This window comes from Amphibalanus amphitrite, unplaced genomic scaffold, assembly GCF_019059575.1.
Source record: "Amphibalanus amphitrite isolate SeventyFive unplaced genomic scaffold, NRLGWU_Aamphi_draft 000403F_arrow, whole genome shotgun sequence".
Classification (NCBI taxonomy): domain Eukaryota; kingdom Metazoa; phylum Arthropoda; class Thecostraca; order Balanomorpha; family Balanidae; genus Amphibalanus; species Amphibalanus amphitrite.
The window spans coordinates 451312-465590 of NW_024881897.1; the positions used below are offsets into that span (position 1 = coordinate 451312).

The 14279-nt window shown below is 49.9% G+C and overlaps 1 protein-coding gene and 3 non-coding genes across 5 annotated transcripts in view; 3 read left to right on the forward strand and 1 right to left on the reverse strand.

Moving 5' to 3' along the window:
* The first annotated feature begins 1379 nt into the window (after positions 1 to 1379).
* The window catches only part of LOC122390636 (dmX-like protein 2), a 59776-nt gene continuing 46876 nt past the window's right edge, over positions 1380 to 14279 (forward strand). For both annotated transcript variants that reach the window (XM_043383781.1, XM_043383782.1), the window contains exons 1-13: positions 1380 to 1405; positions 2904 to 3081; positions 3464 to 3679; positions 4061 to 4208; positions 4492 to 4683; positions 7073 to 7202; positions 9012 to 9200; positions 9525 to 9676; positions 11435 to 11599; positions 12131 to 12347; positions 12720 to 13158; positions 13467 to 13615; positions 14007 to 14151. In XM_043383781.1, coding sequence (XP_043239716.1) covers positions 2995 to 3081; positions 3464 to 3679; positions 4061 to 4208; positions 4492 to 4683; positions 7073 to 7202; positions 9012 to 9200; positions 9525 to 9676; positions 11435 to 11599; positions 12131 to 12347; positions 12720 to 13158; positions 13467 to 13615; positions 14007 to 14151 — 2229 coding nt within the window. In that variant the 5' untranslated portion in view covers positions 1380 to 1405; positions 2904 to 2994. The remainder of the gene's footprint in view (positions 1406 to 2903; positions 3082 to 3463; positions 3680 to 4060; positions 4209 to 4491; positions 4684 to 7072; positions 7203 to 9011; positions 9201 to 9524; positions 9677 to 11434; positions 11600 to 12130; positions 12348 to 12719; positions 13159 to 13466; positions 13616 to 14006; positions 14152 to 14279) is intronic.
* Positions 7869 to 7941, reverse strand: Trnar-acg. Its single transcript has one exon. It is a non-coding gene; the product is annotated as a tRNA-Arg (tRNA).
* Positions 8626 to 8698, forward strand: Trnar-acg. Its single transcript has one exon. It is a non-coding gene; the product is annotated as a tRNA-Arg (tRNA).
* Positions 9791 to 9863, forward strand: Trnar-acg. Its single transcript has one exon. It is a non-coding gene; the product is annotated as a tRNA-Arg (tRNA).

Below are 14279 nucleotides of genomic sequence, written 5' to 3' on the forward strand. Positions count from 1 at the left end.
TATTTCACATCATACAAATAAAAACCTTTACTATATTGAAACTGAAAATGTGATGCCGAACCAGTGACCTAAGGGTCTCAAAGTATAATAATGAATTAATCTATTATAAATTTGGTGGTGACTGCCAACTGGCGTCTGGCAGCCTAGACCTTGAGGCTTGAAAGTGGCCTTCCTTTTCCGTTGACTCCGATCCTCCAGATGGAAATGATATAAGGGATCATTTTTATCTTATTTCAAATGAGCCAGTCAGCAAAGTGGCTATCCTGTTTCAGCATTCACACACACAATAGTTGACTGTCAGTCTGTCGTGCTGTCAGTGTTGTGAACTGTGAAGTAACGAAGGAGTTGAGTTTTGTTGATTATAAATTGTGATGTTATGTAAAGGACTGGAAAATGAATGTGAAAACTATGGAAACATATTGGCAGAGTATTGTCACTTACTATCAGGACATATGGATAGAGAATACATTCAAATTAATAAGAAATGCCAAATATCAAGGTACTCAATCACTGATAGCAGTGGACTATCATATGTTTTAATGTCAATTATATGAAAGTTAAGACTGAAACTACCTTCTACTTCATCATACCTAATGAAAAATTGTGTGAAGAAAACATTCACAGCCTCTTTGAAGCACTTAGACCACTTAAAAACAAACATTTTCACGTAAATATGTTGTGTCTCTTTCCCTCAAAACATCATATCGGATGGCGCCACTTTCGTCGACAGTTACTTATCTGCACGCAAATCGAGGAAAACGTGAATTGATTGACGTTTACGTGTTTCCAAATTTAAAATCACAGCATATTCAAACTTTTCAGTGTACCTTTTAACATCTAAATATAACTAAAACGATAAAAACTTACCTTCAACACAAGGACGACGACAACCACGCGGCCGGAGACGTCGCGACGAAATAAACAAACGGCGCCGCCAAATGAAAAATATTCTCCGATATGGGTGATGTGAAATTGAGTCGCAATCATTTTGGGTAGTATTAAAAATGCTCTTTCCAACAGAACCCTAGTAAAAAACGTGAATGGACAAAAAATAACTTTTATTTCGACATAAATATTGGCCTGTTTTTAAGGCATCCTGGTATGCCGTAAGATTTCGACCTAGAAATTGGTGTTCCCCCAATCATTGAAGCTTGAGCAGTGAAAAATATGAAAGCCTAATCTGTTTTGCATCATTAGTGATTCTCCTAGGGTGTTGCCATTTCTCCCTAGGTGTTGCGAGTTGCTTTTGCAAAACGTGTTCCTGAAACGGCTCAATTTTTTGAGCCCTCAGCATTACGCCTATGGGAGCCTCTGACGTCACACGCTCAATATTTTGAGTGCTCAATAATTTGAGCTTTTCCCCCTTGTGCGTGGGACTGATTTAGGTGACTCTGGCGCTGCTAAGGTAATTTTTGGTAGCTGCAATGATCGTTTATAACCGGTTTTTCTACACACTTTAGCTTATTTCGAATCCTGAAAAGAAGGCAATCAATCGATCCATGTATCAATACCTAGCCCAGGGCCCAGGCCCCAGGGTACAACATTCATTTTTAAGTGATGTTAAATTGCTTTTCATTTGTTTTAACTATATTTATTTTCACCTAAACATTGCCAACACTTGGTTCTGCTTGGTAGGTATGATTAAACACATTGCGTGGGATTTGGATTTTGGAACGTCTTACTCGTAGGTACCTAGGTAGGTACAAATGTTATTGTATTTATTTGTTTTAAGTTTTGTTTTGTTTTTAGCATGGAATTTCCCATGAAATTAAAAGAAGACATACATGTTATCATCAGATCAGTCCCTTCTCCCTGTTACCATGTCAAGTCGGCTCCTCAGCTGCATGTAGTCAGTCTTAAAAGTACCGTGCAACAGTGCAGGGGATCCATCAAGCCCAACCGTGGAAGGACTGCTAAATTTGAGTCACTGAAGCGATTGATATCCTTGTCCATTCCTCAGGTCAATTGGTTCGGTGACTTTTAAATTATAGCATAGCAGGCCTTTCCTTGGTCAGGCTTGATGGATCCACCGCACTGTGGTGGGGTACTTTTAAGACTGACTGTACCTGTCATTTTCCACTAATCATGACTGGCCACACCATTATTCATCTAGAAAGAATAGGTACCTACCTTCTCAGCTTTTTGGATAACTCATTTGTAGCACTCATCCCCATGACCCATGACTACTAACTGTACAATACCTTTTTAAGACTGTCATGATTTGAAGGCTACATTTTACCTAAAAGCTTCTGATTACCTGTAAAACAAAAGAAACCATTAAAAAATGCCTATGCAGTGACTGAAAACAAGTTGTGTTTGTTGAACCTTTGGTGCTGAAAAATAAACATTTTTGGCAATGGCTGATATAAAGCTGAACATGGTTTTAGTTCAGAAAAAAAAAATCCACTTCATGTTTGTGTATTGGGAATTCATTTTGAAGTTGGTTTCTTGGTTTCTGCTAGACCTGGCACTAAGTAGACCCCAATAATCAATATTTGAGCCAGGTCTAGAAGCACCTAACTAGTGAAACTAAAGACTGAAAGGATGAATACAGTTGTGATGTATGCTTACTGTGGTTCCTGTAACATTAAATTGGATACCATCCCCAGTGTGGGGTATTTGTTTAATTGGTTTGCAGGTTTCAGCTTGTGTGAATTGGAAAGCTAGGAGCCTGGATCACTGGGCAGAGAACCAGAGGATATTTTGTGGTCACAGCTCAACAGCTGCCTTTATTTAGGTAGGTACCTCAATGCAAAGTTAACCTGAAGATTATTTAGACAACACCGTTACACCTCAGCTTACAATTTTAGTTCTGTTTTAGTTCTTGTCAGTTGTCAGTATGCTAAAGTCACTATGATATGATATAAGAACTGCATCAGTAACTGGGCATTGTTTCTCCACAGATTTGTCAATGTGGCATTCACTCAGCTAAGATATAAACCGTGACTGTGTCATCGGGAGGCTCGCTGAGCTTCGCCTCCCCATCGAGCCAGGATGCGCTGCCACCAGATCCTCACCGGCGCCTGCAATGCCAGTACCGACTGCTTCGCCGTGGGCACGGTGTTTGGCGTCCCATTCACGGTCAGTACAAGAGAACATGAACTTGGTGACAGTTGGTCTTTTCAACGGTGGGATACTGTCATGTGGTGACAGTTGTTCTTTTCAACGGGGTAACTGTCATGTGGTAGTGTCTGGTGTCTGATATACTGTTTGATATCTGATATGCTGTCTGATATGTGATATGCTGCTGTCTGCTGTCTGATAACTGACTCATTCTTTATGTAAAGCTACCCTTGTCATAAAGTTTTCTGGTGAAGTTGATACTCAGATGTAATTTTTCGTTGCAGACCGCTTGTTACTGTCGTTCACCGTCTCCGAACTGCCGCATGTCCCATATCTTTTCCGACTCGAGTCCGTCCCTCTAACATGCCCATTTCACGGCACCCCGTGCCTTTCCCCACAGGTGTACGCCACCGGCTGTGACCTGGTCATCATGGACCAGAACTTTGACCGGGTCCAGATCATCCCGGGCGTCAACTATGATCAGGTGCAGATCAGCTGCGTCGACTGCAGCGCCGACTGCGGAAAGATCGCCGCCGCCTACAGCAACCGGGTGTGCATCTTCGCGCCGGTGCCGTACCGCGCCGGCTTCGGACACGGAGGCTGCATCCCCACCAGCGTGAGTGAGGCGGGGGATGGGAGGGGGTCGGCCACGGCGGCTGCATCCCCACCAGCGTGAGTGTAACGGGGGATGGGAGGGGGTCGGCCACGTAGGCTGCATCCCCACCAGCGTGAACGTGACGGGGGAAAGGGGGATGGAGAGGTAACGGAGGCTGCACTTCCACCATCCTTAGTGAGGGGCAGGGATGGGAGGGGGCGAATGGGATGTGAGTTTAGAGACAGAGTGAATCTTCTTTGCACGGTAATATTTAGAGATTGTCTTCTATCGCAGGGCTGCTGCTGCCGTTTGCGTTTTGTAATTTGTCTTATAATCGTCGCTGTGACGGAAGTGTCTTACCCTGCTGGCTGTTGCTGACATTGTGGTCTATTCTGCGGACAGCTGCTGCAGGCACGCTGGGAGCTGCAGGACACGATCCGCGCCAACTGTGCCATCCACAACCTGTCCTGGAACCTGGAGGGAACGCACCTGCTGACGGGCGGCGACTTCCTCCAGATGTGGATCAAAAAGGCCAAACAGGAGGAACCCGGTGAGTCGCCTGCACCAGAGTCCAGCACAGCAATGCGAGGGGAAATAAATAACTTGTGGTCTTACGTTAATTACCTTGGAAATTCATTGCTGTAGCGTTCGATATAGTTAGCATGAGCTTCTCTCGTTCACCGAAGATTCAGTGTTTTATTGTACTATATAGTCAAGTGTATTCTGAACACCATTGTGTACTTTCCACAATTATACTGCATGCATGTGATACGAATCCTCTCCATTGAGTGACCAGGCTATTCACAATTCTGTGCGTTTCGTGCCCCGCTCAGGCGATGCCCGGCGCGTCAAGTTCGCCGTCGGTGAGGATGCCGAAGACACATCTGACCACGTGTGGGAGTGTCTGTGGCGGGTGCGTACCGCCGAGCCGGTCCACTACATGGCCTTCTCTCGGGACGGAACACTGTTCGCCACTGCCGGCCTCGGCGACCAGATCGTCAAGGTCTGGTACGAGAAGAAACAAGGTGGGTGTCTGGAAGGGAGGATGGAGGATGGGAGGTGGTGGGGACGTGGGGTGGAGCTAGGTGGGAGGTGGGGATAAAAGAGGATAAAGTGGGTTGAGCGAGGGTGTAGCGGTGGGATTTAACCCGCGCACCGACGGGGGGGGCGGATATCCGCCCCCCCCCCCCTGAGGTATTCGGTATGACTATAACCTCATCAATTTTACACATGGTGTGCAAGTTTGAACCTCCTACCTTTTAAGGTCAGGTCACCAGGTCACATTGAATGACCCAACCTCAAGTCACTTTTTTGCAACTTTGTCACCGTGCCAGAGCTACAGTAGATGTCGGAGGCCTTTGAAAGTCGCAGGATATTATTAGGTCATTAGTAGCTACAATTTGTATATCTCGGAATTTTGATATCGGTGACCTAAGGTCAGGTCAATTTCGCGACCTCCCCATTATAAGTCAATGGGGGAAAAATCAACTCCCTGTTTTTACCACTAAAACGGGTCGGAATGGCCCCATATACCATACATGACTTCATATACGATCAACCTTCACTATCTTGAGGTCTGTTTTGCTGTTGGGCAGCTTTGAGGTCATGTGACGTCATCAAAGGTCACCAAAGGTTTTTGGCCAATAACTCCGTACAGGAACAAGATACAGACGCGTGGATGGTCTCATTGTGTTCAGCTCGTCAAGACGCATCGAATGATATACATGATGACCTCGAGGTCACGTGACCTGAGGTCAACCTTTGACCTTGACCTTTCGAGGTCAACATATATATCATTCGATGCGGATTGACGAGAGGATCACGATGATGCCCTTAGTTTGTTCCTATCTTGACTAATTCGAAAGTTATTCGAGAAAAACTCTCCATATCTAGCGCCGCCATTTTGACTTTTTCGACCCCTGTGACGTCATCTTTGACCTGACCTGAAAATGACCTTAATAAAATTGTAGATCTTGGCCGTGCGTATCCGATGCCGTTTACCGCTTGTCGCTATCTTGCTTCGTTCTCGGGATCTCAGGGGGGGGGCGGTCATCCGCCCCCCCCCCGTCGGTGCGAAGTTGGCGCAGACCCCCGTCGGTGCGCGGGTTAAGAAACGGACTTGTTTTGGATGGCACACTGGTTGTTGTGAAAGCAAAAGCCAGCTGTGTATCGTTCGTTGTATTCAGTCTCTGCATAGCCGTATCACAATCGTGACTGCTTGGCTCCGCCCCGGGCCGAACGCCCACTTGGCGGTCAAAAATAAAAGCGCAGCTGCGTGCCATAAAGTGACCGGCCCGCGGCAATGGAATTATTACCCGTGTGACCGTGCGGCTCAGGCTTGTTTACAGCTTTTCAGTTTTCCCAAACACGCCACGCAGCTGTGTTATGCTTTCGCACTCCCCAGACCTAATATACAAATGACTTTACTACGTTCGTGTAACAGGAAGTACTCGCTTCCATCCGCCGTTTTGTCAACTCCACGAAAACACTCCACCGCCTCGCTCGGGACAGATATCTGAGGCATCCGAGGAACACGATCGCTTTCGCAAAATGATTGCAGCGCTGTCACTCATCGTCACATTCAACGCTAAGCGCAAGCTTGCCCTCATCCGGCTGTGGTAAGACTGACAGCATCAAGTCTCCGTTCACGGCATTGCACATCATCAACATCCACGCACTGCCGAAACAATGCGGCTCCACCCGCGAGCGTTGCTTCCAGTCCTCCCCTTGACCACGCCCGCCGCCGCTGCGTCTGTTCCAGCACCGAACCTCACGCAGTTTTGGGCACTCAACGTTAGGCAGTGACACTCAACATGATACACTCAAAGGCATAGTGGCATCCGTGACACTTCATTACGTCCATTTCTTTTGCACCATTGGTTCTCGCCCACTGCCATTCCACTCATTTTATCCCGACTCTAGGTTCGTTCGATCTACCAGCAGTTGTGACACACACAGGCTGTACATTGTGTTTAGCAGAGTATCGCAAGCTGAGTTGTCTCTAGATAATCGCGCATCGGACCATGTCCCGCCACTGGAGACCGGGGGAGGAGGAGGACGGGAGAGAGCCTTCTGTCCTCCGATATTTACTGGAAACCACGAGATGGTTTGGCCGGACCAGTTTGCAGCAGTGTTGAGCATGATTTTTGATGAACCTGCAAGCATAGCCCATATAAATATCCGAAGTTACATCGCTTGAACTCTAAAAAAAAAACTTCAGTTTCGCCGGCCGTGGACCCTTGTCCTCAGTACGTGCCCGATACGAGTCACTGCTCCAGTACTCTAACCTTCATTTCCATTAGCTATCGCCCTATATTGCATTAGCCATTGCCTACGGTTTCACCAACCCTCGCCGTATCCCTCTCCCTCCGGCCACTCTCTGAGGCTATGAGCTGTCCTTATTCTCGTTTTCAGCGCACCTGTCGCACCGCTCGGCGTCCAGCTGGGCCGACTGGGAAGCGGTGACGTACGACTTCATCTACCTGGCCCACCCGCTGCCGGTCACCGGCCTGCAGTGGAGACACACCAGCCGCTTCATGCATAGGTGAGGTACTGGGGGTTCCCCGGTCATCGGGCTGCAGTGGAGACATACCAGCCGCTCCATGCATAGGTGAGCTGTGGGGAATCAGAGGTGAGACACCAACACCAGTCGCTTCATGCATAGGTGAGAGTGGAGTTACTCAGCGGGTAACGGGTCTCCAGTGGAGACACACCAGCCGGTTCATGCATAGGTGAGCTGTGGGGAACTGGGGGTTGACACACCAGCCGGTTTAGGCATAGGTGAGGGACAGGGGGTACTCACCGGGTCACCGGACTCAAATTATGGTGACACAACAGTCGCTTCATGCATAGGTAAGGTCAGCGATATGATGTGTGTGGGGGGGGGGGGGGGTACTCAGTGCCCACCGGGTCACCGGACTGCAGTGGAGACACTAGCTGCTTCATGCATATGAGGCTTGGGGAATTCAGGGGTATCGCAATAGCCTCAATAGGCAAGCTGCGGCACCATGTCGTTTGCTAACGTCTGCTAAGAGTCCGTTAGGGTCTGGGGCAGTACGCCAGCCGCTGCATGCGCATTCCATGAAGTGAGAGGCTATGGGGAAGAGATACCTGTTCTCAGCAATGTCTTTTCGCTTTCTCGATGGAAGCGCTTTCTCCTGTATGAATTTTGTTTTTTATCTCTTGCGCAGTGACCTTAGGTCAAAACCTACGATCCTGCCAGGATTCGAACCTGGAATCTTCTGATCCGTAGTCAGACGCGTTATCCATTGCGCCACAGGACCACTGATTCTAGGGGGGTCACCCCTCTTTGCGGCCATGGTCCACCCACGCCCCCCCCCCCACACACACACTTATCGCATGACCGCCGCCTAGTTATGCTGGTGGAGTGCGGTTCAGGCGTCGGCAGGTTGAAATGTTCAAAAGCGGTTGTTGTGCGGGTTGGTACTCACAAGTCTCAGTAAAACCCTACGAACTTGACAGTTTTTTTTTTTTTTGTACGAACCGAAGATCATCATGCTGTGGTAACTGGTACGCAACAGAATGATTAGGTACTATTGGTAAAAACGGCTCTCAAAGAACCGGTCGCTCGTTGAGGTCGCGATGTCCTCGGCTGGTTGCATGGGCGATCGCTTTCGCACGCGCTAGACTAACTACAGACTTGGAGGTGATCTCATTTATGTGAAGAGAAGAATGTGCTATGGGTAAGTACCTGCATGAATCTTCTTGGATAGGTATATGGGAGCTGGGCCAAGAGAGGAGAGACGTGGACACTGATGCGTTTCTTCTATATGTCGAGTCTGCGCAAGGCGCCAACAGTTGATCGTCGTGATGCGCCTTCCATGGTACGAAACGGTGCTGGACACTATACTATAAGATGATTTTGACTTTTTGCAATGTAGGTTCTCCTCAATATCTTCATTTCTTCCTTCCACCCGTTTCTCTTTCATTTCGGGCGGTGTTCCGTCGGTCCTGTGGCGCAATGGATAACGCGTCTGACTACGGATCAGAAGATTCCAGGTTCGGATCCTGGCAGGATCGGTCACTTTTAACCTGTCGAGGGCAGAATGGGTCAAGCCAGGGATCATTGCCGTTATCTTCTTATACGACTCTTCTAATTGACTGCATGGTTACACGGTGTCATCACTTTTCAGTTATGGTGCTGAATCCGGCATCCGCAAAACGTGACTCACCTACCTGGTACCACTGTATGCCAAAACCTCTTGATTGTCTTACCCAGTCTTACCTACCAGTGGAAGTCTCTATGACCGATGAGCAGTAACTCTTCTTCGCTGACCCGCTCCTTGCTGCACCACGTCCGCCAACATTCCCTGACCGTCCGTCCCCACTGCAGGGGCGCCGTGGCCAACATGCTGGTGACCTCGTGTCGGGACAACATCTGCCGAGTGTGGGTGGAGACTACCCGCGTGCCCGACGACGGCATGGTGGACACTGGGTGGCTGTCGGCCACCTCGCACGACAACATGCACCTGCCCAGGAAGCACAAACAGCACAAGGTGCTGCAGAAGTTCAAACACATGAGGTGAGTGATGGTGCGCGGGCCATAACTTGGTATGCTTGGTAGGTCGAGGTGGTTTTCCTTGGGCTCGACCAGTGGCTTGCTATGGCGATCGAGGCAGTCTTGTTTCTTGAACCGTATGTTTTGTTTAGTAAGATGTAGTATCTTGACAATGCTGCTTGACATAGCTTGAAGCTATCACCGTTTTGATCAAGGAAGTGAACGGCGATGCATTGTTGCCTTTGTGACGATGAACGTTAGGTGATTTCTGGAGAATGTGCCACTGAACACTTATCCACTCCCCTCTTACCCTGTGTATGACCCTGTCGTTGCCTGTGCGTCCGGCAGGCAATGCTTCCACCTGCGACGGCCCCGCGCCAGCCAGCAGCCCGACTGGCGACTACTGGAGGCCATGGCTGCAGAAGAGGCCGCCGGTCAGCCCCGCACGGCGCTCCAGACACTGCACTTTCACCTGGCAGCGAGCATCAGCGCCGAGTCAGGTCAGTCACCCTGCGGGCACAGGTCGGGTCAATGGTGATAGGCATACCATTGGTCATGAGCAGATGACACTAAACTCAAGGATTTCATGGTGACATGGGGCCCAGGTGATCAGTGGTCCTGTGGCGCAATGGATAACGCGTCTGACTACGGATCAGAAGATTCCAGGTTCGAATCCTGGCAGGATCGGTCGTTTTGCGCGCCCGATGCCTACTGGGCCAGCTCTGAAGAGCCAGAAGTGCAAAGAAGTGCTTAGGACATCATACAACATGTCACGGCACTTCGTGTTTTTGCGATTGTTATCGTCGATAAGCAGGGATATTTATGTAGTTCCATAAGGTCAGTCGTCGCGACATTTCGTATTTCGCAGGGATGAACGGCTCGCTAGTATGGCTATTCATATTCAGTCTTGGCAGCCAAAAAAGGAAAATCTCACAGCAGTCGATAATCATATCATGTATCACGGTCGCGGAGGAATGTTGTCGTTTTTACAGGTCGTAGAAGGGTACGGTACGGTTGATTCTCGGCAAGCAGAGCCTAGCGTCAGCTATCAGCCGATGGAGAATGTGGGTGTTATATTCCAAGTGACTGAGACCGTTGAAATGTCTCAGCAGATCGGGATCGGTATCATTTTGCAGAGGACGGAGAATGGTGTCGGGTTTCAGCAAACGAAGGCATGGTATCGCATTGCAGTTGAATGAGAATGCTATCGGCTTTCGGCGATTTGCAGCGCGTTGTAGTGCAATTGACAGAGAATGGTGTTGGTTTTCAGCAAGTCAAGTGCGGTCGGATATTATTGCGGTAGATGAGGCATGGTGTCACTTTGCATACATGTCGGTAATCGGAAGACAAAAATGGAAGGATGGAATTGATCAATATACAATGTAAGCTGGAGGCGACCAACCGGCTGTGCGCTCCCCGTTCTGAGAGCGTAAATGGTTGCGCAACATCTTCCTGGCTCACGCACTGGCACACGCGACCACTTAATGTCCTCAGTTGAGTTCACGTCACTGTGCGTACAGAAAGCAGTGGGCACACCGGTAGAGACGAACGAGCAACGACCAAGTGCCGAGGGGAGCGAACTTTTCCCGTCGATGTCCAAAGGGGAAGTGAGCTCGGCCAGTTGGGATCCAGCTTATATACAATGTTATTGGTGGACGACGAGTGTCATATAACTTTATAGCTGTTTTGCTTCAACCCACAAACTACCATTATCATTAGAGTAACGAGGCTCACAAAATGGAACAACACCAGGAGAAGGCGTTCAAGTTCCATCGCCCCTCTGACGAGAAGTGCTCGCTGATAAGTCACGTACGTGCTTGTTTACGCTCTCCGGCCGTGTGGATGACACCCATAAACTCGAACCGGAGCTGACTCACGGACAAACAGAGCTGGACGCGGCGGACGGCTGGAGGGGGACTGGGGTGGGGCTGAGGGTGAGAGTGAGGGTGAGGGTCGAGGGGAGAGGGAAAGCTATGGAGAGTAGCGGGTCCTGCATCTGTGGACGGCACAGAATGACGTTGTGCCGGCTGCCGAATTTCACTCATGCTGATATTCTCGAAATCAGCATTGGGCGTCACTTCAGATAAGGAATGAATGTTGCCTAAATTGTTGCTGTTTCTCGGACGTTTCTCAAATACAATCTTGCATGTAATTTTGATAACGATATCTTTGGCCCCGGAATGGTCATTTTTTCAGTAGCGCACCTATTATAATTACATTCTCCCGTCGCCTGACTTCACTCGCTCTCTCCTTTCCAGACATTCCGCTGGTGCCCAGCATGGGGACCTCGGAGACGGGCTCGTCACTCAACTTCATGGTCCACTGGCTCAACAACAAGGAGATGACATACACAGACGCGATGGAGCGACTGGCGGCCGAGATGGACCGGCTGGAGCAGCAGCAGCACGAGGCGGCCGACAGAGGTATGTTAGATTGGATGAGACACGAGATAGGGCAGAGGACAGAGGTAAGGTGAGGGACGAGGGTAGATCAGCAGCACGAGACAGCCGGCAGAGGTAAGTTAGACCGAGCGGAAGTCATGGGGGACAGCAGAGTGGGAGAGGATAGAGCAGCAGCACCAGCAGCAGCACGAGGCGGCCGACAGAGGTATGTAAGGTCGAGTAGGAGTGGGGGTAGAGCAGGCCGGGTGGGTGAGGATAGAGCAGCAGAAGCAGCAGCAGCACGAGGCAGCCGACAGTAGTATTTATTTCAGATGTGCTCGCGGTGTGTGGGCTTGTCTTGAGCAGTAAGTGTATTTAATACTTTGTTTGAAAACGCGACGATGTTTTTTATGTTGGTGATGTTTTTTATGAAAAAGATAGAGTGCAAGTAGATCAGCTAGCTAGCCATGTCACTGTCGCATAACGATTTCGTTGTCGCTTCCGCTAGCTTCCTTTTATGCCAAGCTTCGATCCAATATCAATGCTTTATAATGCCTCTCTCCCCTCCACCAGACCACTCTCCGTCGGGTGACGGCTCCGATGACGGCGTCACCCAGTCATCGCCCAACCTGTCTGCGGTGTCGTCATCCAACACCCTGGAGGCGGTGGCGGCCGGCTGCGTGGGCTCTGACGAGCTCGAGGGTCGGCTGGCGGCCCTGCTGCGCGACTGGGAACAGGGCTCCGATCTGCTCTTCTCCATACACCCAGTGGATGGCAGCTTCCTCGTCTGGTGAGTACGACGGGGAGAATCGGGAGAGGGACGGGTAGTGGCGTAGCGGCAGGATTTCTGGGACAGGGTGGGGGGGGGGGGGGGAGGAGCTTTGGATTTAGAGTGAAGGTGGATCGTGTCTGATAGTCTAAAAAGTTATCGAATAAATGCGATATGGATCGGTGAATCTCCTGAGGTGTCACTGACGAATGTCACTCACCAAAAGCCCAACTGGACTGCGGAAGTTCTTCATTTTCTTCCGTCTTATTTGCTGCTCGCGAAACCTGGTTGTTCTAACTTCTAAGGTTTTCGACGCTTGAGATTCACCCCTTGCCGACAGTGAACCTTCCCAATGCGATTGGGCCTGACGCTTCGCCGCCATTTCTTTCGCAGGACGATCGACTACCTGGACGAGCACCACCCGTCGTTCCGGCAGGCGCAGGTCTCCTTCTCCTCCCGAATTCCGCAGGCGTTCCCACTGGGAGACGCCATGACCATGTCCACCAAACTGTGTCTCTTCGCCCCGACCATAATCCAACCCGAGGCCGGTGAGGCTCCTGCCTGCCCGGTGCCTCTGCCTCCGGCTGCCTTCCCGAGCATGGCAATGGTGAGCAAGCACGACAACGGATCTCTCAACCTGTGGTGCATCACGTTCAGTGAAGAGTCCAAGTTCAAGACGGTGCTGAATGTGGCGCACGAGCGGCGTGTGTGCGGACACAGGTTCCGGGTGAATGATATCACCTGTCACCCGGTGCTGCCGCTGATGCTGAGTACTTCACATCACAACCCGCAGCCGCGAGCCGGTCAGGCGACAGAGAGGCCGGCCAGTCAGGTAAGAGACGAGGGTTGGTACTGAGAGTAGACAATGAATGGTTCGATGAGGTGGAGTAGCTCTGGTAGGCTGTGGGCTGAGATGAAGAGTATTGAATTGGGCACTGGATAAGTTACATTGGCATTTCGGCAGTTCACATTTTTTTCTTGGCGTATTCTTGTTTAATTATCCTTCTTCGAGGTTGATCACCCCTCACCATAGGCACCGTTGACTCGTATTACAGGATGGACATCATGTAAATTTCCCGACTGCTATAATTTCATTGCCACCAGTTCACTCACCCCTCCGCCTGCCTGCCCCTCCCCCAGACGTACACCAGCGAGCTGATCCTGTGGCGCGTGGACCCGATCGGACCGCTGTCCCGCACCTCTGGTGGGGTGACAGAACTGACCCGTGTCAACGTACCGGAGATGTCGGCCTTCTCTCACGTGGCCTGGGTGCCCACCCTGCTGCCCAGGTGAGCGTCGACGACGGGCGCACCAGAGAAGGATGAGGGTAGATGAAAGGCGGAAAATGCGGAGTTTTGATTTTGTGGACGTAAGGGAGGGATCTTGAGGTTGTTATTGTCATTGCTGGAATTTTGCAAGATTTGGGCGAATGTTTGGCCTTCTTTGGCGAACCTTTTATCTCACAAGTGACGTTTTGACAAAACATAATGGTAAAAATGCCTACCTAGCTTTGTTGCCACAAAGATGCCATTTCCGTCATTTATAATAATTTTACCACTTCACTGTTGTTAGGTGTCCAATTTGCTATAGTTTCCACTTCTCTTGCACCGCTTTTGTTATCCCGCAGCGGGTAGCCATTCCTTTCGCTCGTAACCATGCCAACTCTGGTCTGTCCTTCAGCACCACTCTGGGTCCGATCTGCAACTCGCCGTCGACATGTTTCGTGGCCTCGGACGGACGAAACCTGAACCTGTACCAGGCGGTCATCGACGCCAGGAGCCTGCTGGCAGAGATCAACAACGCCAAGCGGAAGATGAAGCGTATGGTGAGCTCGAGAACTGACCGCCTGCAGAGTGTTCGATAACTCCAAAACAGATATAACTGTGAATCTGATAAGTACATTTGTTATGAAATGTTGTTTTATAAATGGTGCTTCTCGATTTGTCTCTGCTG